Source organism: Postia placenta (assembly GCF_002117355.1).
Source record: "Postia placenta MAD-698-R-SB12 unplaced genomic scaffold POSPLAscaffold_3, whole genome shotgun sequence".
Lineage (NCBI taxonomy): Eukaryota > Fungi > Basidiomycota > Agaricomycetes > Polyporales > Adustoporiaceae > Rhodonia > Rhodonia placenta.
The window spans coordinates 2,988,713-3,012,321 of NW_020169834.1; the positions used below are offsets into that span (position 1 = coordinate 2,988,713).

The following is a 23,609-nucleotide window of genomic DNA, read 5'->3' on the forward strand; positions in this document are numbered from 1 at the left end:
AATCGGTGCAAGACTTCGGATCTCTAATACGCAGGCTGGGTGACAAACTTGCCTGTTGCTTTCGGCTTTATTCAAAGAAAACATAAAAACTCAATTTATGAATTGTAGTTCTTTTGTAGGTTGGTCATTCGGTCTCGTTTACTTTCGGACGTTCTTCGACACTGGCTCATCGGAACTCGGTGTTCGCTTCGGCATTTTGTGTATCCATATCCTCTCTGTTGTATCCCCAGATACTGTTCTCACCTGTAGCATTGCAATGTTCGTATACGGTTCTATTTAATCGCCTTGTCAATGATGTATTGTTGGTCCGTTTTACTATGGGAATATAATGGTTGTCATGTTCTTCCAGTTGGTCCATTTGAGCCTCATTATGGTCATCTTACACAAAAACATTTGAATACAAATCGTTCACAGCGAGTATAAGCACCGCTCGAGAACAAGAAAGGGGTTCCATCAAGAGATAGGAATGCAGAGACAACGTCGTACAGGCAACGCGCAGCAGGAACAAAACGGACGTCAAAGCTTTGAGGGCTCGGATCGACCCCGGCTTTCCTGCAGGTCCGTGTAAATATCGAAATTGCGCTGAATGACAACTTCCGTCGCGACCTGTCAATGCTATCGTTGAACAACATTCACCAAAACTGCACAAGGATGTACACACCCCTTGTTTGTCGAATCGCACAAGACAACGATGGAGACGGCCATTGAGACCTCCCCGGGTCTCATCCCCCTCGTAGGTCAGAATCGCGCGGCCCTCTGCGTCCTTCTCCGGCAACATACGGGGCTGGACCGTCATGCGGCCGAATGCGCCACCGGACAGTGTTCGTACGGCAGTGACTTGGGCAGCAGTGCGTGTGGAGCCCTCCAGGATCTCCGCGAGAGTCGTGAGCAGGTAGACCTGCGGGGGCATGAGTGCGATCTCGTGCGCTCGGTTCTCCGCGAGAGCCGCCAGTGGATGGACAAAGCGCGCGGCGATGACCTCCTGGCCACCATCGGGTGTGGGGAGGCGGTCGTGCTTCTTGCCTGCGGCGAAGCCCTCGAACTCGGTGGTACGATCTTCCAGGAAGGCGACGTAGAAAGAGGTGCGGAAGCGCCTGGGAGGTATTTGGTCAATACGCATGTTTTCGGGTGACAGCGTCGATATAAGACAGCTTTGATAATGCCACAGTAGTAGCGTCCAGTCAAACGACACTCAGGGTAGTAGTACTAGAAATCGCGACTCTGCGTACAACACTGCTACAATTGAGATGCGAACCTGGGAATGGAGGGCGGGGTAACCCATTGAGTAAAGGGCAGCAAGGATTTCACATGAGGTGCAAGCGCGTGCCGCGAGAGAAAGTCACGGAACTGCAGCTGCTGTGAGTGAACGAGCTCTCTCGCAGTGTCCAAGGTCCTGTTTGAGGGTGTTCGATTCCGGTCGCCAGTCAAGGGGGATGCGAGAAGCAGCCCAGTCTCCTCAAAGAGCTCTCTGATGGCAGTCAATTCAAGTGAGCCATCCTGCACAGGGTCGAAGTTCCCTCCTGGAAATACCTATGCGGCCTGAATACCCGCCATATCAGCAGCCAGAAATGATAGGACATACATGTGCGCCCGCGAACGACCGAGACTTGGGATTCCGCTGTACGAGGAGAACCTCATTCTGTCCGTTTATGACGATCACACTTGCAGATGGCCTGGGCTCTGAAGGTGTTCTTCCAGCCTTGTCCGGAGTCGCCTTAGTTGTCATATTAACAGCGAATGTAAACGTTAGTGCCAGAGGCTTGGATGATACCAAACGCGAGGCCAGACAGCTAGATGTCGAACGTACGATATTGCGCCGCAACAGAGGTGGTGTCAGCATCGACAACTAGGAGCACAACATCCCATATATCAAGGGGCGGTCGATATGTATTCGGCCAAGTCACAGGGTCGACAATCAGGAGGTACATCCATTCAGAAGTAAGCAAATGAGTAAGGGTAAGTCTGGGTAAATGCTTGTTACCTATCGCTAAAGCTCGGCAACTGCCGTCGTGTGGCTCAAGCGAATGAAGTCACCGTCCATTGCTTGCAACTCGATTACCTTCACGTCTAACCCCACTTTATGCGTTGAAATGTCTGCGCTGAAAATGTATGTCTGATAGTGAATGTCATACATAACTAACATGGCATCCCCAGACTTACTGTCGGCTCCGCTGCTGGTTCCATCCGCGAGCTATTCGCGAAGATCAAGGCCATAGATGCAAAACATGGCAAGTTCGACCTCGTACTCTGCGTGGGGGACTTCTTTGGTCCCCCGAAGGACGAAGGGGAAGCGTACAGCGAGGATGACGAGGTGATACAGCTATTGGAGGGAAAGTTGGAAGGTCGCGTACATGGTGTTCTACTGGGTTTGTAACAAAACTCAATATATCTCCTTGGACCTTACAGTGCCTGTGGAATGCTACGTCATGCAAGGAGAGCATCCACTACCTGCACCTGTGATTGAAAAGTTTGCCAAGACGGGAAGCTTCCTCACTAAGGGTGTGAGTCTTTTTCGTGAGTGTGTCGGCTTTCTGGCAGTGAACGCGTGCATCTCAATATATACCATCACATGCATAGACAAGTCCGGTATTATAACGACTCCACAAAGCCTCCGTGTAGCATGTCTGGGAGGCATCTATGACTCGAACTTGTACGCGGCAGCCGAGTCTGCACACGTACGTCTCTATTCAAGTATACATGTCCAGTTCCTTGAGCCTTTCCTTCCAGGGGTTCACCTCACCGTACTTCACCTCACAAACGGTCGAGAAGTTGCTTTCCAATAGCCTGACCACGTCCCACCCTTCGGACCAAAATTACACGTCTCTTGCATCTATCAAGGCAACAACCTCATCCTCGCAACTCGTCGACATCCTCATCAGCAACGCGTGGCCTTCTGACATTACGCGTTTTTCATCCGCTCCCCTGCCTTCACCCGAGCTCTCTTCTATAGGCGTCGAGCCCGTGGCCGAGGTCGTCCGCCGCACGAAGCCGCGATATCACTTCGCTGCCGGAGGTGGGATTCCCCCGAAGTTCTGGGAGCGCGAGCCTTTCATATGGAACGAGGAGGGCGATCGCATTTCTCGTTTTGTCAGCGTTGGCGCATTTGGTGGCCAACCGACCGAGGGTAAGAAGCAGCGAGTGAGTGAAGTCGCGCGCACCATATGCTATTATTGACGAAAGCCATGAATAGTGGTTTTATGCGTTCTCGATCACACCCAACTCGTCGACCGCTCCACCCCCTCGACCTGCCAATGCGACTAATAACCCGCTCACGGAGCAAGCACCCCGTGCACCCAAGCGGCCATTGATAGAAGACGAAGGTACAAATTACCGATGGGGGGACGTCAAGCAGCCTGGAAAGAGATCCCGTATTGGTACGCCTCTACCATCTGGAACCACGATATGCGCTGAACAAGCTGCCTAGAGCCTCAAGGCGAGCCCGGAAAGCCGCCACCTGGATATAAGTGCAAAATTTGCGAGTCACCAGAGGTACAGAGCGAGGAATGAGTCGTTCGATTATCAAACTCAAATCATTCACAGCACTTCATTATGGACTGCCCAGACAGAGCAAAACCTCACGAAGGTTACGTCTGCAAGATTTGTAATGAGGTACAGGCTTTGTATGCAACTATGTGTGGTGGCTCTCATTTATTGGGACTCGAAGTCAGGCCATTTCGTTCGTGATTGTCCGGTCAAGAATGCGGTAGGCGATACAGGCGGACGCAAACCCAAAGAAGGTTATGTTTGTAGAGCATGCGGGAGCGAATTGCATTACATCCAAGACTGCCCAGTCGCAAACCAGTCTGGCGGAGGGAGACATGGGGGGCGGGGGCAGCGGGGGCCGCCGAAGGAGATTGCACGTAAGCAAGCAGTCCTATTATTCAGCGTTCTCCGTCCTAATGCCACTCGCAGCGGACGAATGCTGGTTCTGTCTATCGAATCCCAATCTCGCGTTCGTCTCTTGCCAAACATGTCGAAATTGTGCGATTGACGATTCCATTATGCAGGAAACATCTTATTGTATCAATTGGGACTGAGTGCTATGTTACGCTTCCCAAAGGACAGATCGTCCCCACGCACACAGCGGCCGACCACCCAAATGCCCCTGCCGTACCGGGCGGCGGACATGTCCTCATTGTCCCGATTACTCATTACCCCACGTACTCTTCCATTCCCCCAGATCTCGCCGCCCCAATTGTACAAGAGACCGAACGGTACGTTCGCGCATCTCCGGTCGAACCGCCCGAGAACAAGAGAAGCTGATTATGTGCACCTGCCATGATCTTAGTTACAAAGCCGCGCTGCAGGCGATGTTCGCAAAGCATAAGGCCGCCTTTGTCGCTTTCGAGGTCGGGCGGCTGAGCGCGAAGGGCGGGCACGCGCACGTCCAGATCGTGCCTGTGCCAGACAAGTTCAAGCACAGTGTCGAGCAGGCGTTCCTGGACGAGGGACAGCGACTAGGCATCCAGTTCGAGACCGATCCGGATGCCGCGCTGGAGGCCTGCAGCGGGGGACGAGGCAGCTACTTCCGAGTGGACCTGCCAGACGGACGCAAGATGGTGCACCTGATGAGGGACTCTGTGCCGTTCAGCATTCAGTTTGGGAGGTGGGTAGAGTCTGTTTCTCATCGTTGCCATGTCAGCCTTGCTGATCCATATATGGCTCATAGAGAGGTGCTTGTGTCACTGCTGGGAATGCAAGACCGATTTGACTGGAAAGCATGTCTACAGTCAGAAGAGGAGGACAAGGCTGATGTGCAAGCATTCAAGACTGCCTTCGCGCCTTTTGACCCTTCACTTTGATATTCTATCTCGATTTTTGCATCAGAGAAATGACTCGTTTTCGCTTTTGTAGCACTGGTTGTGCTATGCATGCTTACTACTCTTATGCTACAACCATGTTGATATGTTAAGACGGTATAAGTATCCGTAAAGTCAGCGCCGGTGGTGGTATATATATTGCGACTACAGCTACATGTGCAAGTAAAGTACAGATACATCGAATGCCACACAATGTGCAGCGATGGCACTGAGAGATATCTGAAGGTTAGAGATCAGAGCTGGGTTCTTCCTCCTCCTCATCCTCGTCGCCTGCTTCAGAGCTGCCTTGTCCGTACTCGTCCGTGCTGACATCTACTGTCTCTCCGGTGGCATTTGCTGCGTCCATGTCATCCATGTCGGCATCGAGGTCCTCTTCGGCGGATTCGTTCTCCTCATCCTCCATAGCCGATGGGCTCTCCTCTGACGACTCGGATTCGTCGGAGTCATCTGATCCCTCGTTGTCCTGTGGTCAGCGTCAAACAGCAGACACAATGGGCGCACGAGAACTAAATACGCAACGCTCGCATCGTTCTTCTCTTCATGCTGAGTAAATAGGCGACCGATGGGAATAAGGAAGTTGTATCCTCTACTTCGGAGTTCCGAAGCCTAGTACTAGAGTAAGTTGCGTGACAGGCATGCATGACAGTGTCCATACAATGTCGTCAAACTCTTCCTCCTCATCACTCAAGTCGTCCATCTCGCGCTGCAGGTCGCGCCGACTGTTGAAGCGCCCGACCCTTTGGTCATGCCTTGGTAGTGGTGTGGTATGAGGCTGGGGCGGCTTGGGCAAGAGGTGAGGGAAGAGCGGACTGCGAGGGAGCACTGTCGGTGTGGCAGTAGACATGATGTTCACTGGAGAAGGCTGGCGCGATCACGCGACGCGAGTCGCGTCTGTGGCGCGTCACTTCCATTGCATATCCCCTTCGGTCAATCATAGAGATACATGATTGCTCAAAGTAATCCTGTCTTCATCGCTTGTGCATTTAAATTCTCACGAAACATCATCATGAGGTTGGGACTCGGATGTTATCTCAGTGATCGTCTCGTCTTCTAATGTGTCGAGGTACAGACGTTGTATAGTGTTATACATGAGACTACTTGGCATATGGTCCGAGTGCATCTTTTTTGGTATATCTGTTCGAACATCCTCAATGGGCGGAGGTAACATAGAAGCTGCGCGCTGAGAACGTCGACGGCGAAGTTGAACGGGAACAAATAGTTGCATGCTTACCCCTGACACAAATTTGCTTGCAGGATTGAAAATGGACCAACTGCGTCGATGCTCGTGGTCTGTCACTCGTCGGTGAACTTCACCACGCGTCTCTTTTTAAAGGCCGGGCCTTCTGCTGGCAGTTGTATCGCCACTGCATCATCTTGTTCCTCATCCTCATTCTGGTCCTGCCCGATTCGGAGCAGGGGAACATTGAAGTTCAGCCTTGTGGCTGCTTTCTCTTTCAAGAACGTCGGATTCTGCGCGCAGCGAACACAAAGACGGTCAGAGATATGGCTGCACGTATCGACATGGAACGACTTACCGCGATGAAGTCGCGGATGCCCCGGTCCTCTATGAGCCGTGTCTGCTTGGCGTCATTGTCCTTGCTCTTGCCAAGCGCCTCGCGCCGAGTGACGATCGCCTCCTCCCAGGTTGAGCGGATAGCAAGGGTTTGTACTGGGTGGCGTGGTCAAGGGGCGTTCGGCGAAGTAGCGGTGGGGCTTACCTGTAACCGGGCGCGTCTGGCCGATACGATGCACACGCTTATCAGGTCAATGATAGTCAATATCGACTGTATGAATGCGGAAGGGACATGAAAACTGTACTCACCTTGATTGCTTGGATCTCGACGTCTGCTTGCCACACCGGTTCGCAGAAGATAACCCGTGAGGCGGAGATGAGATTCCTGGTGTTGAGTCAAGTCAAGTCAAGTCAGCAAGCTGCAGGCTGCACATGAAGGCAGGGCCATACAAGCCACGCGCTCCGTGCTTGAGCTCCATCAGGAAGACCCTGTATAAAGCCGACGTCTCGAACGTCGTCACAAACTGTTCGCGCAGCTTTGGCTTGTCCATAGTGGTAAATCGGATGTGCTTAATTTGGACGAGCTCAAGACCTTCTGCGACGAACTTCAGCGTAAGCGGGGAATTCGAGAAGATGAGGAATTTCTCGGTAGGCGAGTGTTGCAGAACCTAGGACAATGCCATGAGAACAAAGGTGAATGGCGGAAGACCACGCCTGCATGTAATGCTCACCTCATTGAGAATGAAGTCCAGCTTCGAGGACGTCGACTTCCCGATACGGACGCCAGCTAACGGGGACAGCGATAGGAGACGTGAAGTTATTGATGGCTGTCGATGCACTCCAGCGGCGCGTCCTGGCATCTCATTCTGAAACAGTGCCAATAGCCATTTCTGGCCAGCAACGAATTCCCGCTGCACCTCGTCGCGCTTCTCGGGTGCTACAGCGTGCTGGGCGACCTCTTGCTCCTTGCGGTGCTTGTTAGTCTGTTTCCGTTTCTTCGTCTTTCGCTGTATTAGTTCCTGTTCGCTGTGGAGTCGAGCTTCTTCTTCGTCCATCACATCCCGCACAGCCAGAACAATCCGTGTCATGTCCGCAAGCGGTTGTCGTGTCACGAATGAACGCAGCTTGGTCAGGCGCTCGCTTGACAATACCTGGTCACTTCTCGATACGCGGCGGTAACGACGAGTTACTCTGGCAGGCAGTGAGGACCAGGCCTCGTAGACATTGGATAATATATTGTGGACGCGGTGGAACACGGAGACATGGTTCTGCATGGCCCTCCACGTTGGATCATGGACAGCGGAGTACCTGTAGCAGTATGAGCCTCACGAGGAGATAGAGCAATCGAGGACGTACACGCATGAGATTGCCTGTTGTAAGAGAATCAGATCCTCTTCGGAGATGTTCCTGTGGCGGGCATTTTGCAGGAACTCCTTCGAGCCGTTCGCGATTTCGTTGACGTTGTAGCACTTCTCGTCATCCACATGCCAGAACATGACCCTAAGCTAGGTTAACGAGCAGGTAATAACATAAAGGAAATGTTGACCCACTGCGACATATTGAGCATGAGTTGCTGCAGAGCGGCTGCGTTCTGTACTATCACGTCAATATCTGAAGCCGGTAAATCATGGCCGACAACCTACACTGGGATGGAACAGATAGTCCTACACAATGATCAGTAATCACCCTTACGTCGCTGAAGAGATAACGTGAGCTTACCTGACCAGTACGCTCGGAATCCACCGCGTTGATGACAATACCCGCTTGCAACGCATTGTACGACTTGATTGCATACTGGTCGAGATCCAGCAGAATGGTCTTCTGGTGCAGTAATGGCAATAGCACATCTTCCTCGACGTCGATGATCCTGTCAAGGGAGTGCTTCGTTAGTTTGAGTAGCGTCTCACTACGGGGAAAGCGTACCGATGGCGGATCATGACCGAGCTCATCACTTGCTCAAGTACCTCGATCGCACCCGGTCGAGGCCTTGGATTTGCCATCAATGGTTGTATTATAGCTTTGTTGAACAGCGTCTTGGCACCCGCAGCGAACTGCGGCACCTCGAGGAAGTGCACGATCATGTTGGACAGCTTGCGGAGATCTTCGCGATCGTCACGCGTCCACGTTCGGACAACGAGATTGGGTTCGATGGCATCGGCTGCGGGTGACCCTTCTGCTACAGGCGATTCGGGATATTGAAGTTCGCTACCACCGCCAAATTGCAAGCCAAGGAGGTTCGCTGTATCGAGCATCAGCATAAGTCACCCGAGGTCATGCAAAAACCGTAACTCAACTTGTCGGTGTGCCAGTTACAATCCACTTTCGTTCGACGCTCAGTATCTTCGCGAATGGCGTGAGGTTCGTGACGATCGAAGCGGAGACATGACCCTCGTCGATCACGAGCCGTTTCCATCGGACTTGGAGCAAGGGTGTCACGGTAGCACTTGGTACCTTACACTTGCACACCGGGACACGAGTTCCTGGGTAGCAGGGGCAGGAGCACAGCTTCCACGAGTACAGCTCAGAGACATTCTTTTTCTTTGATTCTCTAGAGAAGCCTAGAAAACACCTGTAAGCCATATTCAATGAACGGGTTCTTCGCAGTACACACGGTCATATGTCATTAATATGATCTAGTGTAGCATGAGCTGCGTGATCTGATTTGGGATGATAGTGGATGACTTACATCATAGTTGCTGGCCAGGTCCACTGCTCCTGGCAAGACTGTATCAGTCTTGACCTCCAGTACACGCAGTGTATCATGGCAGTGTTTCATAATCTCATTTCGCCACTGCAGGAATAAATTCACCGGTACAACGACAAGTGTTGCAGGGCTGAGATACATTTTTCTTGGTCCGGGGTCAGTGTAGTTGCGCCTGGTGCGGACAAGTTCGGGCATTGATTCATAGTAGTATGCTACATTAAGCCTGAGAGGCTCCCGTAGGCGCCTCTTCAAAGACTCGATATGCGAGCGTATATCCAAATTTTCGGGGTGTACTTTGCAATAGTGGAGTAGTGTCTCCACAAGGGAAGCGATTTGGCGAGGTTCTTGCTGCTCCAACCTTACCCGAGTCGAACATCCGCGAGCAAAGTGCTCACGCGCGGCAGCAAACTCGACATTCGGAAAGTGGCGGAATGCCAGGGGTGTCAAAGGAGGGCATATGTTTGGGACAGACGTCTTGGGTTCTGGAAGCTGGTCAAGAGTTGCAACTATGAGAGAAAGCACAATGACAGTTTTGCCAGTACCGAGCTCCTCGCAGAGGATGCCTCCACGACTTTGAGCAACCTGCGGACATTCTTGCCATGACTCCATCGTCGACGGCTGGAGGTAGAAAGATGTTCCATCCATGCCCTTCATTGGAATAAAGAGAGGATCGTTTATGGTTGCTGGGGACTCTGCTTCTCTCGCGAGCATCGCAGAGACAGTTTCACGTTGGTAAGGATAGAGAGAGGTTCGCATGCCCTGAGTACAGTTGACAGGGTACTTCGCAGAGGCCTTTGGGGACGGAAGATCTCTGAATATTTCCGCCAGAGTGCGGTTGTCCTACCAAGCTATATTAGTACTATGATCGAGGTGACATGGGAGCATGTAACATACGATCTTCGCGTCGAGCATTGGAGCATCGGATCCTGAGCTGATGGACGACATTGCAGCTGCAGGAAGTTAACAAAAAGTCAGGCAAAGGTTCTAACCCGAGCAAGTAAGTACAATTGAGCAGCAAAAGTTTGGAGTGTCGTCACAGACGACCCGATTATCGCGAGCACCCGTGATCGAGCGCTGCAGATCGGCGACATGAAGATCGGGCGACCTAAGACCCCTTGTCTCACCCGAGACAACCACTCATAGCAGGCGTACGTGCTAGAAAGATGCCTGTGCCGAGTTCGCGACATATAACGAGTGGCAAAGAGGGGCCAAAAGCGCGGAGGTCCGGGTGAATTCGGGTGAATCCCCAAGCTCACATCGCTGCCAATTGGCCTTACTGCAGGCAAGAGCAAATATATATTTCCTGCAGTTCCACTCGTACAACATTTTTTTCCGCGACAAGTCTCGCGACGCACCTACATCTGCAGAACCTGGTCAAACAGCGCATCATCTGATATTCTAAGGGTACAGTGGGTATCTCAAACTTCTGCAGGCTCCAGACAACAGTATCCACGGTACCTTCCCTTGCATGGAGCGGAATCTGTCCATGAGTACCCTGACGGGAGTCTCTCGCAGTAGGAAGGGTGCAGCACTTCCTCACAGAAGTCCGACCTACGACAAGGGACGCACCAAGTATAAATCGGTCGCATCACCGGCCCCCCCTCACGACAACCAAATCCTCCTCGGCAGCAGCCACGCCTGGGACACCTAGCTCGCCGATACCTGCGCCTACCACATCCTCAGCGCTAACCTCTTGTAGCAGTCACCCTCTCCGGGAATCTGACTGCGACACCCAGGACACCACCATTGCTCCTGTGAACGGTGTTGTCCGTGTCTTTGGCGACGGCGATGGTGACCTTCTGTGAGCCGTCGCCTTCTGTGATCTAGGCCTCGTACGTCAGATGAAGGTCGAAAATACACCACTAGGAGAGTAGGTAAACGAGCTCCACATGCTCACCTATGTCTCTTGGACTGGTAGTCATGATTAGCTGACCTTTGTCACTTAAGACATCTTGAGCCTCTGACGTGTTCCAATTCGCCATGCATCAATAGTCTCGCACACGAGAGATGGACCATTTTCACGACCAGGCCGTCGCGGCGTCTTCGACGGCGGCATGAGAGCCCGTGGGGAGTGCCGAGAGGAGATCCTCGAGCTCAAGAAAGGAGATATGCTCGCCAGCGGCATGCTGAAGTAATTTGTCGACGCCCGATTCAATGCGGGGCTCACTGCGGCTGGCAATCCGACAGCTATCGAACTCGGCGAGAGGCAACTGGGCGGCCGAGAACAACGTTAGCAGAGGCCACGACACGCAAGCGCGCGACACCCTCGACGCGGTCACGTGCACTTGTATAGTGGACGCGGCTCTCGTTGACTAGACTTTGCACTCATCTGCGAATACCGCACACATCAACCCCACGCGCGGTCGGCCATGCTGAGAACTTCGTGGCCCCTCTCATTCCCCACACGCCGAAACGAACTTGCCTCTGTCCTCGACGCAAGGATGGCAGATTTTGCTCAGCGCGAGATTGCTTAGTAGCTCGCTGCTGAGATTGACAGGAGCAGCGGTCTCCCGACCGTGAGTGCCTCATCTGCCCTTCCCTGTCCCAATTCCAGATCTTCCAACCCTGTCGTGGCATGTAGGACCTCTGGGAGACGCCCCTAGTTGCTTCAATCGCATGGAGGACCTCTCGCGGGTGTGTCCGGGTCGGTAGCTTTGTCGTACAGCGCACATTCGAACCTCTGCGTGAGCCACGTTCGTCCGTCACGCGTCAGGGCTCGTACCGTTGGGTTACTCCATGCTGCACGCTAGATTCACAGGTGGGGCACTGACGTGCAGGAGGAGCACTACATTCCCGACAGCATCGCAGGGCGGAAAGTCGGCAGGCGAGCCCTGAGCGAGCCCGGGAGCGGGCGCAACGTGACTGGCATGAAGCTTCGCGCAGAGAAGGCCGGCGGCGGCGATGGCGTCGGCGCGAAGAGAGCGCTGCCGGCGCTGGCGGGGTTCAGCTGTCCGAGCCAAGGTTGCGCACTGTGTACACGAAGCTGGATATGTCAGGTCATGCGGGTGCGTGCAGACGCGCTGTGAGCTTCGTATGGTTATGCTGATACGATCGTGTCCTTGGGCCGTTACTAGGACTGCGCGGGTGCGATTCTGTGTCCGTCAGACCGTGTTGCCGCGGCAGCCGTCGACGCGATGCAGTGCCTAAGCGGCGACGGGGATGTACACCCATGGTGCATGCTGGCGGCCTGTTGCGATATGGTGCGCATGTCGACGCTAGTGGTGCAGAGTGGCCCACTGATGGGTTCCTCGGGGACGCGAGCTTGTATTGCGCCGGCGCAGGCACGCGGGAGATCCGGTAGATGCTTGTCGGACGCGAGTCCAAGCGCCGTTCTTCGTGCTCGGGAGGTCGCTGTAGCCATGTAGCAGTTAGCATGTCATCCTGACTACACTTCCCTCCGTTTCTATATTATAAGATTTATAAGCTTTGTTAGTGAAACATTTATCTTTCCGTTCCATTCCTTGTATTACTAGCGCCCATACTGGCGCCTGTCTTAGCGCTCACCCGCAGGATGAACATTATGTAGCTTACATAATGGGGTCTGTGCGCACTTCGTGCCTGGTATCGTACCACTATGTTTCTTTCTTCACTAACACAACCACATAGACACGATGGTCCGTGCGTAGTCAGTACTTGTATAAGTAGTTGTACCATTAGTCGGTCGAACCCTAAGTTCGACCTGGTTATTCATTCAAGTCTCTGCTCCTCTTCACTTGGGGTAGTGGTCATTCTCGACTTCCTCGCTCGATCTTCAGGACGACGCACTGTCCATAAGTCCTCGCTCGTCGTCTACGAGTCAGGCATCGATACAGGAGTATAGACCATTGTATCAGTTAGAGCATGGCCGTCAATGAGGTCCAGACTTGTCTAGCATTCCTGTCGATCCCTTGAGTGATAGAATGAAGCTTATGCCACATTAGTAGGGCTTACATTTGTATTTCAGAAGATCGCGGTTCTGCGGGTGGCAGAGATGTTCTTTGCATTCGAACCGTGTCTAGGCCCATATATTATTGAACACTAAACCATATTGCTGGCCAGCTGTGCATGCGAGGATCCGGCGGAGATGGAGAGCACCACGAACACGCCAGAGAATGGTGAACATGCCCCGCACTCGAGGCAGGGCCAGACCACATAGATCGATCGCGAGATGAGAGGGCAGATCTTGAGCAGATTCCGTCTCTCTCGACGTCATCGGGTGACAACGCTGAGCAGAGCAACTCGAGTGTCTGTCCGATGCCACACTGGCTTCGACGCTGCGGGCGGGCGCGTCGGCGTCGACGACGCTCAGGCTCGTGTCTGCGAACAGAGTCCGGCTGTCGAGTTCGCCGTCCCTGGTGCCGCGCATCTCGCACCATCGGTGCGGCCGGGGAAGGGCCCCGGACGCTATAGCCATTACTGCCGTACTGGCAGGCAGACGGCTGTGCCAGACGCGGGAGCCAATGGAAACGTCCTGCCGTTCGGCCGCTCTCACATGGGCGCACATTCAAGTCGGCTTACGGCCAACCCGAAAGGCCCGCACGGGAACGTGTATGATGACACTAGTCCCAGTCGAAGTCCGCGATGCAAGGGAGGCTTGCATTGTGATCGATGAGAGACAAGTGTACCGTGAACAAAGCCGGTCGAAAGAGCACAGGTATTCGCGATGCACTTGCATAGGCTGCGCAGTCGAAGCCGAAGCAAGTGTCGAAGTGGCGTCGTGGGCTATATATAGGACGCGTCATAACGCGAGGCACGGCAGAGTTGAACTGCCTCGCCGGATTCATCATGGATCTGATATCGTTGCCCGCAGCTGCACGACCCCTTGAGTTGCTAACTTCTTTCTTGTCCTCCACCATAAATACTCCCCCCACCGCACACCATGTCCGCTACCAACTCTCACAAACCCAACCCCCTCAACGTCACGTTCAAAGACTCTGTACGTTGCCTTTGCTGCAGACAAACTTGTCCTGATGGCTCTACCCCAGCCCAAAGACAAGGACATGACGAGACACCACAAACCCGCAAAGCACCTCAAGCACGAGAGCGAGTCCGAGGCTCACAGGGTGCGTTCCCCCACCTCCTGCCGATGATGCCCCGCAAACCTCACCTATCACACCCAGATCTTCCGTGAGTCTGCCGGCCACGCGCCCAAGGGCCTCATCCCCCAGACCGTGAACCCCGTGAGTCTCCCTTGCCGTCTATCCTCATCCGTGCCACAACTCGGCTCACGCGTGCGCAGGATGAAGAGACGGTCCCCGGCATCCAGCACCCGGGCAGCACGGGTGTCATCTACTGCTCCGACCGCGCCATGGCCAACGGCTTCTCCTACGCGTCCTCGCACGAGTGGGCGAACCTCGGCCAGGGCGCCCCCGAGGTCGGCGCGATTCCCGACGCCCCGCCCAAGCCGCGCACCATCGACGTCCCCGAGGACTCGCTCGAGTACGCACCCACGACCGGGGTAAAAGGTGCGCTGCACCGCCCATCACGCGATGTCGTGACGGCTGATGCATCAATATTGACGTTGCCGCCACTGCTGTTGCTATGTAGAGTTGCGCGAGGCCGTCGCGAACCTCTACAACCACACGTACCGTCAGGGCAAGGAGAGCCAGTACACGTACGAGAACGTCTGCATCGTGCCCGGTGGCCGCTCGGGCCTCTCGCGCGTTGCGGCTGTCATTGGCGACGTTTACACGGTGCGTGTGTAAATGCCTGGGTTCGTGGAGCGTAGCGAGGGAACTGACTCTGCGTTTGCAAATAGTCATACCAGATACCGGACTACACGGCGTACGATCAGGTGCTGGGCGCGTTCAAGCGCCTAGTGCCGGTTCCCACGACGTACGTGCTCAATTTCATTTCTTACAGAGAGAGGAGGGGCCTAACCGAGCGCGATCGGGCAGTCTGGATGCGGAGGACAGTTACCACCTGAACATCCAGCAGACACGCGTCAGTATCTCGTAAATGTTCGCTTGAGCATAAGCTGAATACGTGTTGTGGACGTGCAGAAAGATATCCGGACGCAGGGTCTGCAGGTGCTCATCGCGTCCAACCCACGCAACCCGACGGGGCAGGTCATCCGCGACGGGGAGCTCAAGGAACTCGTGGACCTCGCGCGCGACACCACCACGACGGTCATTCTCGATGAGGTAAGTACTGCCCGCTCGGCGTGCAACAACACCTGACGCGATTACGCGTCGGCTCGCAGTTCTACTCGTGGTACATTTACCCCGAAAACGACGAGGACTTTGGCAAGTCCGTCTCCTCGGCGGAGTTCATTCAGGATGTGAACCAGGTATGCGCGTTCCCTCACACTGTACCCGTACGAGTCCGTGTCTGACCGGACTGCAGGACCCCGTCGTGATTGTCGACGGTCTCACGAAGGTAAGGAGGCCCACCCGCCGCGTGTTCATTCTCTGATAGAGCGCCCGCACTAGAACTGGCGTCTCCCCGGGTGGCGTGTCTGCTGGGTCATCGGGCCCAAGAACCTCGTCACCGCACTGTCGCAGTCTGGCTCGTTCCTTGACGGCGGCGCGAACCACCCGTGAGTGTCCTCCCGCGCTCCTCGCGCCACGCCACGCCGCTGAGGGCCGTGCGCCACCAGCCTGCAGCTCGCGGCAATACCCCTGCTCGAGCCGGAGCGCGTAAAGCAGGAGAAGCTGTCGCTGCAGAAGCACTTCAAGGCGAAGCGCGACCACGTGCTGGCGCGCCTCGAGGCGCTGCAGCTCAAGGTGAAGGTGCCGCCGCGCGCGACGTTCTACATCTGGCTCGACCTGGAGGACCTCCCCGCGCCGATCAACAACGGCCTGGTGCGTGTGTTCGTGCTGTCCTCGCTGAGCTTGAGCTGACGCGGGCTGTGTGTGGATGCAGACGTTCTTCGAGGAGCTGCTCAAGGAGAAGACGATCGTCATCCCGGGCATCTTCTTCGACATCAACCCGTCGCACCGCCGGAACCTCGTCGACTCGCCGTGCCACCACTTCGTGCGGCTGTCGTTCGGGCCGCCGCGTGAGGACCTGGACAAGGGTGAGTGGTCCCGCCGTGTGCGCTGCCCCTGCCGCCTTGCTAAGCGTGTGTGCGGCTGTTAGGTCTGGACGCGATCGAGCGCGTGCTGAAGAGGGCGAGGAAGGAGGGGGGCCCGCGCCATTTCGGCCACGGCTACAAGAAGAGCATCGACTCGCCCACGACGCTCACGCACTTTGTCTGAACGGGGGTGGATACCCGGCCTAGGTGGGGCCTTGCGCGGCTTACATAGTGCGAAGGAGTGTAAGTGTGGATAGAAGAGTAGAAGAGAGAAGAAAGCAACGGATTGTACGACTGATACCACTGCACGCGTGTAACCCTTTTTTTGTCAATGTACTACAGACCGCCCGCCGTGCTGGGCGCGAATGCATGAGTCATGCTCGTCGAGTTTCCTGGTCTGAGACGGACCGGGGGTGGGACCTTTGTTAGATCAAGCGTGGACTCATAGCACCACCCAGCCAAGTGACCGGTAGTGCTGTGCGAAGTTCACGCGCTTGGCGTTGCCCACGCGCATGTGCGCACGCTAAGTCGCCGGCGACGATGGGCCTCCCGCGAACAACCCGATAAAGATATATGACAGCTGAGATTGCATTAGCGGCGGCAGCAGATCTGGGTCGGACACCGGCACACGTGGCTTCCCGCGCACCAGATTCAGATCTGTGTACGGTGGATACCCCGCACCTTTTTTTGGTTGAATGAAATTGAAGATCCCGCGGGTTTATGCTCCATATTTCATGGTCCACACAACGAAGGTACGTGTAGAGTGTAGCCGGGCCTCGGGCGGTTCCTAGGAGTGGGCTCCGCGCCCTTCTACGAAACCGCGCAATATAGTGTGGGTCGCGCGGTGTCCTCGCCCTACAGGGTTTCGGGCGGGCCTAGTGCCGGAGTCGGGTGCAGCTCTTCCTCGCACAACTCAGTGAAGTCCGCAAGACGGTTGCTCAACGGGGGACGTTGACCCCTTTGAGCGTAGAGGAGAAAATTGGAGCTGCTTCAGACATCCTCCCCCGCCCTCAACGCCCCTCCCGGTTCACAGCAGTTGAACCTCGCCACCCCGCACCTCTGCTACTGCAAAATTGGTGATGGCCTCCCCGCCCGTCGACGCAGTGTACCTATCGCGCTGGAACGCACCTTAGCGGCAACATCCATCTCTGCATATAACTTGAATTTGCTGTAGTAACCCCTCCTCAAATTCCGAATTCGCAGCCTTGCCATCTGGCCATAGAGATGTCAGCGCAGCTTACTGGATGACGTGGCTGCGCCTCGGCGAGAAGACTTGACCGATGTTCTTCTGCAGGACGTCAACTATTTCGGGCGGCGGTACCCGCGAGGAGTTTTAGGCGAGTTCGGTCAAGCCTTCTATATTCCCTCGGATGCCCTGCTTACCGGTGTGGAAAATAGTATATAGGCTGGGTCTCCCGAGTGGCCTGGCGCGCGCCATAACCGAGCTGGGCATTTCCCCGAGGTGATCAGGGCTGCCGAGCTGAGTTTCTAGTCGGTTGGACCCTCATCGCTCTCCATCCTCCACTATGTGCGCAGACGGAAAGCAGCGGGTGCATCGAATTTCCTGCTTCCACAGCCACCATGAACAGGTCTGCAGTCTTGAGCCTCGGGCTCGGGCAACAACGACGGTGTCTTAGGTACTGTCTTGGCGGAGCCGTCTATGTAGAAAAGCGCGCAGAAGGATCACAGACTGTTGCCGTGCGATTTTTGCAAGCTCTCGATGTCTTCTCTGTTTTGCACGCGTCTATGGGCTAGACCGTCAGTTGAAACGGCTCATTGATATCGTAACAAAAGGCCACTGACCACCCCCTGAAACGTGCAAATACGTGCTAATGGTCTGCCGCGACGCGTGCTTCGGTAGGCCCTATTCCGACAAAGATCGAACGTCCGGGTGCAAGTCGTGTTCTTCCGCCAGTACGTATGGTATGCATGTTACATCCAGCATTTAGCAGGTTGAAACGAATAATGATTCTTCACCAAGGTTGGGTTGCCAAAGTCCTTGGACGGCCATGCGGACGTCATAGCTCACGGCGCTGCACACCATGCACTCAGCAGTAACAATTGCTTGATATTACTGCAACAGTACCAATCCGGGCTTGTGAAGCGGGGGGACCCCGACCGAAAAGTAGTATATTGACGAGATTACGTATCGTATCGTGTACTCACTACTAGAGATGTTTGCATCGTAGACGCCATAGTGCGCCTTCCCCATATGTACCCAGAAGAATTTGTAACCCATGATCCCGCGTGGGTGTTTTGACATAAAGATCCGTGAAGTCCGCGAGCCGAATTTTGAGATCAGAGCAGAGGTTGCCTTGTTACCTGTTACATCAGAGCCGAGAATGCCGTCAGAACACTTCGCGAGGTGGACGCCGATAATTTTGCGATGACTTACACTTGTAGGTGAGAAAACGTGATCATAGCGACGTGACTGTTCCAGAGCATTACGACATGGGTTATAACGACAAAGCGGTAGTCTAGGGATGATTTACCAGTAAATCCAAGGTGAGTAAAGCGCGTAATAATCATGATGTGTTCTATTGTGCATGGGTGCAAAGTGCGTCATTATCGGATCGCGAAGTGCATGAAGGCGTATCAAGAAACTGAGGTCTCGTTTACCTGGAAAGAGATGCTGTCCCAACTGAAGCCACCCGACTGCACCTCCTGCACACCGTTTCGCTCGGCCGAGCTGCGCGCACGTTCGCGCAGGAGGCCCCATTGGACCCACCAGTTGTCCGCCTCGTCCTCGCAGTCATACCCAAAGATATCGCGGATCTCGCTCCACTGCTGGCCGGCAAGCCCTCGCGGTTCCTCGCCATCCTCGAGCTCCAGGACGCCCTTGCCCTCGCGGTGCTTGGCCAGCATGTCATTGTCACGAGCCTCGCGCTCGGGGCCATCCTCCAAGACGAATAACTGCATCAGACCGATCTCCGACTTCACGGTGTCTCTACAACGTTGCTGTCTGAGGTCCTGGAAGGCGTAGAGGAAGCTTTCGATTTGGTCACGATTACGCAGGCGTGCAAATAGCTTGGCAAGGACGGCGCCGTCCTCCACGGTCATTGAGGCACCATGGACTGTTCCCGGCTAAGGTAATAGACTAAGCGGTAGTTCCAGTCGCCGGTCACTTTGAACTTACAACGATAGGATGGGCTGCCTGCCCTATAACTACCAGAGGGCCACTGTCATGAACCCAATCCTCAAGATCCTCATAGAAGTTGATGGCGATGCGCACTGCACCTCCACAATTCTGGGCGACATGGTATAGCCTGCGAAGGTGGCCATGTTAGAAAGACTACACAGTAAGTGACGACATGCTCTCCGTACCTAGGATCACATGGCATTTTCATCACTCGGCGGAGAACGTCTGAAGGAGGATCTCCATATACACCTTCGGTACCCTCGTCCTCGATGAATATGTGGAACGCAATATCTTTCCGCTTGTGCTGTTTATTGATAGGTCAGCTGAGATGAGACTCTGTCTACACGTCACACTCACTACTGGATATCCGGTGGCAGCACGATTGGCCCCGAACGCAACGAATACTGTGTTCTGGGTAGACCGTGAATGAGCACCAGCATGCAGGTGAGAGCGACTACTCACGTCTTCAAGAGCACACAATTTGGCCAGCTCCTCATCAACCCCTTGCATTACGCGGTCTGTACTGTAGATGGTGCTGTGGACAATTTGTTATGTACCATTAAGATAGTACGATATCAGCTGTACGCACTCAAACAAGGTTACACCGCTTGGCGTCACACGTTCCGGGCGGCCAAGCACAAGTCTCCGACACAACCCTCTCTCGCCATCAGCACCGATGATGACGTCGCCAGTCAAGACCTCTCCAGTAGACAACGTGACTTTAGCTTCTTCTGGGTCAATTTCGCTGACTTCCGTGCTGAGGCGGATTTTCGCGCCGTGAGCCACAGCACTCTCATAGAAGAATTGAAGGAGTTCGGCGTGCTACATCAGGTCAGTCCGATATTCGTTTACGAGATCTGCGCTAACGTTACCGTTGTGCACATGAATTGTCCTCTGGTCTCCGCGAGAAGCTCATCGCTCCAAAGCTGAGTCCCAAGAACCTCCCCAGTCTCGACTGCATAGATACGTCAATATCGCCTAGACAATGGATGCAGTTTGTGCACACATTTTGAGAATAGTAGCGGCTTTGAAGGTGCTGCCACTTGCAACAATTTGTCCCTCAATCCCCAATGAAACAAGATTTTGGACATATTTGGGGCCATGCGCACGCCACCATACCCTTTCTAGAGGGTGATCAGTGTCAGTCGGTACGTGTCCGGCACCACGACGTACATTCGTCCGCCCATCGCCCTTCTCCAGGACTGTCACCTCGTGTCCAACGCGACGGAGTGCTATTGCGGCCGACAATCCGCTAATGCCTGCCAACAGATGGTTGGTGGGATGATGCGACCTGGCTGTTGGACTCACCTCCTCCAATTATTATGAAATGGATGCTCAAAGGCGCTTGCATAGGCGCAGTACTAGTGGGTTGCTGGGTCTGCATTGTAAGTGCGAGTACAATGGCTAAGTTATGGATGTTACCTGGGCTGTCATGACGGGCATTCGATTTTCAGGTTTCAGGCAATCGGTAGCGGAGAGACCAAAGAAGGGTGATTGAATACTAGAAGGGCTATATAACTCGACCAACCGGATCACGTTGCGGTTGGAACTGATCACCGCGCCAGATCAGATAGATATTCCTCCGTGGTTTGCTTCCGTTAGTCGATGAGGTAACCGATTGGACAGGCATTCGATGTCACTCTTTAACACTTATCAGTCCCTGGGGATTTGCGGTTCAAGATCCTCCTGAAAATATCCGTTTACAACAATATTCGGGATTACTCCATGGAGTTTGAACGGGGCAACCTGATACTTGTGCTGGCGCGATATTCGACGTTGCCATTCTGTCGGCACATCAGCGTCTACATATGTAATATAAATCTGGTATTTCTAGTTGATTCCATATCATGAAACTTGTTGAACTCGAGGTGTGCGTAAACGGACTTCCGGGAATGTGCGGGCCCTGGAAACAACAGCTTAGTTTGGTAAATTGTGGCTGCGACGATACTTTGCCGAGTCCAGCCAGGTCGGGACCAAATACTCTCGGGTAGGTCTATCAGTGTGGAATCAGCCGTCATTGTGACGCCAGTCACTTGGATAAGACCCTGGGCAATGGGCGGCGCGTAAATTAAAGACTGCGATCAGCCCCGCGATTTTGATTTTGGGCCACCTACCACGCAGGCAGAATCGCTTTTTGGCATGTGCGCACCACCGCTCCTTGAGAGGAGTCCGTGGAAGCGGTTTTTAGCGATATCTTCTTCATCAAAAAACTTACAAGCTCACATGTCGTCTCGCCTGACCCCAATTGTGCCAGGCATATTTCCCATGTCTACAAAGTCATCGTAACCAACCTCGAGGTGGTAGATGTAACGTTCGCGCATATCATTGGTCCTGTATTGTGTGCCTGTCCGAGATTTGCGCGGATATTTCATAATCTGCTCTGCCGAATGCAGCCATTCTGCGTTGAGGCAAGCGACTGATGTTTTGGTCTACACATTATGTACATCTGGATGTACGCAGGTTACTCGTTGCCGAAGGCATGTAGACAGCGCGGGAACCCGCTTATAGGTAGATGCTGCCGCCCATAGGATGCCTGCGTCTGCCTGGACTGCGAACAGGCGATGCAGAAGCACAGTGTCACCACACAGTGCGACGGACTCATTTGTCGACTATGACGCTATGGAAATGGCTCAGTGATAGCGTGGGGCAACCTCCTTCATGATACGATAGAAGCGGACTGTCAGTACCATATATACGTCGCCTGCGCCCAGAGCGCCCAGGCAGCCGAGCTCTAGACGGCGCCTCCCGATACACGTTCTACCCGGGATGTCGCGACATAAGCCGATACGGACGCGTCCGGGAAGGGATGATCGTTTTCGAGAACGCAAGGAGAAAGCATCCGGGAAGCAAAAGGACTCCATTGGTAGTAACTCTTTGCTGAGAGAATCAACTCAGCGCTGCACATGGAGCGGTTTTGACCGCCGGCGATATGCTGCTTTTTGATGCGCGCTCCGATTCGAATTCTAGCCTTACCGCCCTAAGCCCAGTCAGCACATGTCTATGCCATTCTAGACAGATAACGACAAATTACCCAAAAGGTCGCCTCGGAAGTCGATGTGTTTCTATTATTGGAAGGCATAGCCTAGACGAGGTCGTGATGAGAGCACTGCTCGCGAAGTAGATAATCCTGCTCAGAATGTGAATGACAGCATAACGACCGTCGGCATCAAAGGGCTGAGATGATAGAATGAAAGGTCTACTCAGGCTGTGTGACGACGTAGTAGCAGAGACAAATGGAGAAAGCGGCACGTACAGCATATATGTAGCAGTAGCTACCAGGTCTTCGATGCGAACTACAGACTAGAGACTGACGGGACGGGAGGACCCACGTTAGAGGTCGGAATAAACTGGCTCTCGGGCGTCTATGGATAAACACGGTCACATGATTACGCATGAGTGCGTTGCGGAACGCGAAGATCCTCAGAGCAGTCCATCGGATGGCGTCCCTCCAACATCGTTGGGCACAATCGGGACAAAATGCGACAATTCAAAATGATATATTACATTGCTAGGTTCTGCGACGTCTCCGCTAAGGCAAGAGAAACAAGATACATCAAAGCCTCCTGGTCGAGCTCCGGGGGTATCGTAGACTCTGCAGCGCTAGCACCCTGTCTCGGCTGCTCATGCATTACAGACATACCTCTTCTTACGTCCACCGTATATGTGGAGTAGCCGGCTTCGGCTTCGCGGGCTTGCTCTGCAAGCTTCTTTTGGGCTGCAACGCATTTCCATCTTTTCTGGTGCCGTTGCAACGCGTCTCCTCTTCCTCCAGATATACTTCGACGTACAGTCAGGTGAGATAAAAATGGCGAGACATAAAAGCAAAGACTCACGAAGAGTCGCAAAAGGGACACTTGAGAAGGGTGCTTGGCCGCGAATGGGGCGGCAGACGTTCAACGTGACCTTTCGATGTCGCGTGCCTGTCTCTTGCACGCGTCTTGTTCCTTACGTCCACTCTACACAGTTCGCAAAAAACGTACTGAGAGAAGAAAGGTGAGAAAATATTGAGGATCAGAGCATTTGAATCACCTCTGGTTGATTAGCCCGTTGTCGCACCTCCAATGGGTATCCATGAGGTGTTGGTACGGGGAAGTCGTGCGTATCTTCTCGCGTTGCGGTGTTTACATATACCTGTTGGTACGGAAATGCAGGGATAGGGTCGATGTAGCGCGTCAGAGTCAACGCGTGAGGGAAAGACATCTCGACTCGAAAGAGTAAGCAGTGAGACGCGAGCAGAATAAAGAAAAGCCGAAGTCGACGGCGAGTAATTAGGAAATAGGTAGTGGGTTGTTGAGGCTGAGAAGCAGAGTGAGGAGCATATATATGGGCTTGCCATGGAAGTGGGGCGAGCCTCTCTCGATGTGTATCACACCGACGGAACAATCCAGACGGACCTCTGAGCCAATCATTTGCCGCAAGCCGCGGTGGCAATAAGCCTG

The 23,609-nt window shown here is 54.0% G+C and overlaps 9 protein-coding genes across 9 annotated transcripts; 4 read left to right on the forward strand and 5 right to left on the reverse strand.

Moving 5' to 3' along the window:
* Positions 1-516: 516 nt before the first annotated feature.
* On the reverse strand, positions 517-1,726 carry POSPLADRAFT_1134596 (hypothetical protein; the record flags this gene model as incomplete). The annotated part of the gene is made up of 4 exons (XM_024484498.1): positions 517-606; positions 662-1,094; positions 1,256-1,530; positions 1,583-1,726. 4 exons carry the CDS (start codon positions 1,724-1,726, stop codon positions 517-519), a joined length of 942 nt encoding a protein of 313 aa, XP_024342400.1.
* A 364-nt stretch (positions 1,727-2,090) lies between these two features.
* Positions 2,091-4,802, forward strand: POSPLADRAFT_1044935 (hypothetical protein; the record flags this gene model as incomplete). The annotated part of the gene is made up of 13 exons (XM_024478638.1): positions 2,091-2,107; positions 2,155-2,342; positions 2,407-2,514; positions 2,578-2,675; positions 2,728-3,138; positions 3,191-3,374; positions 3,425-3,489; positions 3,541-3,609; positions 3,665-3,860; positions 3,913-3,952; positions 4,008-4,214; positions 4,289-4,606; positions 4,670-4,802. The coding sequence occupies 13 exons, from the start codon at positions 2,091-2,093 to the stop codon at positions 4,800-4,802; spliced, it is 2,034 nt and encodes a 677-aa protein (XP_024342401.1).
* A 244-nt stretch (positions 4,803-5,046) lies between these two features.
* On the reverse strand, positions 5,047-5,664 carry POSPLADRAFT_1032301 (hypothetical protein; the record flags this gene model as incomplete). Its single annotated transcript, XM_024476843.1, has 3 exons — positions 5,047-5,283; positions 5,322-5,426; positions 5,476-5,664. The coding sequence occupies 3 exons, from the start codon at positions 5,662-5,664 to the stop codon at positions 5,047-5,049; spliced, it is 531 nt and encodes a 176-aa protein (XP_024342402.1).
* Positions 5,665-6,113: 449 nt separating this feature from the next.
* Positions 6,114-9,982, reverse strand: POSPLADRAFT_1065311 (hypothetical protein; the record flags this gene model as incomplete). The annotated part of the gene is made up of 13 exons (XM_024481930.1): positions 6,114-6,290; positions 6,356-6,489; positions 6,539-6,554; positions 6,643-6,718; positions 6,766-7,001; positions 7,065-7,641; positions 7,690-7,838; positions 7,977-7,997; positions 8,053-8,200; positions 8,257-8,572; positions 8,628-8,790; positions 9,020-9,877; positions 9,932-9,982. 13 exons carry the CDS (start codon positions 9,980-9,982, stop codon positions 6,114-6,116), a joined length of 2,922 nt encoding a protein of 973 aa, XP_024342403.1.
* Positions 9,983-10,825: 843 nt separating this feature from the next.
* On the forward strand, positions 10,826-12,437 carry POSPLADRAFT_1065312 (hypothetical protein; the record flags this gene model as incomplete). Its single annotated transcript, XM_024481931.1, has 6 exons — positions 10,826-10,838; positions 11,030-11,168; positions 11,535-11,553; positions 11,619-11,671; positions 11,796-12,042; positions 12,112-12,437. 6 exons carry the CDS (start codon positions 10,826-10,828, stop codon positions 12,400-12,402), a joined length of 762 nt encoding a protein of 253 aa, XP_024342404.1. The 3' UTR covers positions 12,403-12,437.
* A 747-nt stretch (positions 12,438-13,184) lies between these two features.
* Positions 13,185-13,628, forward strand: POSPLADRAFT_1032304 (hypothetical protein; the record flags this gene model as incomplete). The annotated part of the gene is made up of 1 exon (XM_024476844.1): positions 13,185-13,628. The coding sequence occupies one exon, from the start codon at positions 13,185-13,187 to the stop codon at positions 13,626-13,628; it is 444 nt and encodes a 147-aa protein (XP_024342405.1).
* Positions 13,629-14,016: 388 nt separating this feature from the next.
* Positions 14,017-16,215, forward strand: POSPLADRAFT_1133680 (hypothetical protein; the record flags this gene model as incomplete). Its single annotated transcript, XM_024484384.1, has 13 exons — positions 14,017-14,079; positions 14,137-14,196; positions 14,256-14,481; positions 14,564-14,709; positions 14,775-14,851; positions 14,914-14,959; positions 15,019-15,159; positions 15,219-15,305; positions 15,362-15,394; positions 15,448-15,554; positions 15,615-15,819; positions 15,881-16,034; positions 16,097-16,215. The coding sequence occupies 13 exons, from the start codon at positions 14,017-14,019 to the stop codon at positions 16,213-16,215; spliced, it is 1,464 nt and encodes a 487-aa protein (XP_024342406.1).
* Positions 16,216-18,102: 1,887 nt separating this feature from the next.
* On the reverse strand, positions 18,103-19,091 carry POSPLADRAFT_1044941 (hypothetical protein; the record flags this gene model as incomplete). The annotated part of the gene is made up of 2 exons (XM_024478639.1): positions 18,103-18,421; positions 18,760-19,091. The coding sequence occupies 2 exons, from the start codon at positions 19,089-19,091 to the stop codon at positions 18,103-18,105; spliced, it is 651 nt and encodes a 216-aa protein (XP_024342407.1).
* Positions 19,092-19,450: 359 nt separating this feature from the next.
* On the reverse strand, positions 19,451-20,543 carry POSPLADRAFT_1167898 (hypothetical protein; the record flags this gene model as incomplete). The annotated part of the gene is made up of 8 exons (XM_024487986.1): positions 20,479-20,543; positions 20,344-20,429; positions 20,177-20,294; positions 20,043-20,125; positions 19,760-19,992; positions 19,633-19,705; positions 19,528-19,581; positions 19,451-19,474 (listed from the first exon to the last, which is right to left on the reverse strand). Coding segments are annotated over exons 1-8 (714 nt in total), but the record flags the coding sequence as incomplete, so codon positions are not given.
* Positions 20,544-23,609: the final 3,066 nt, after the last annotated feature.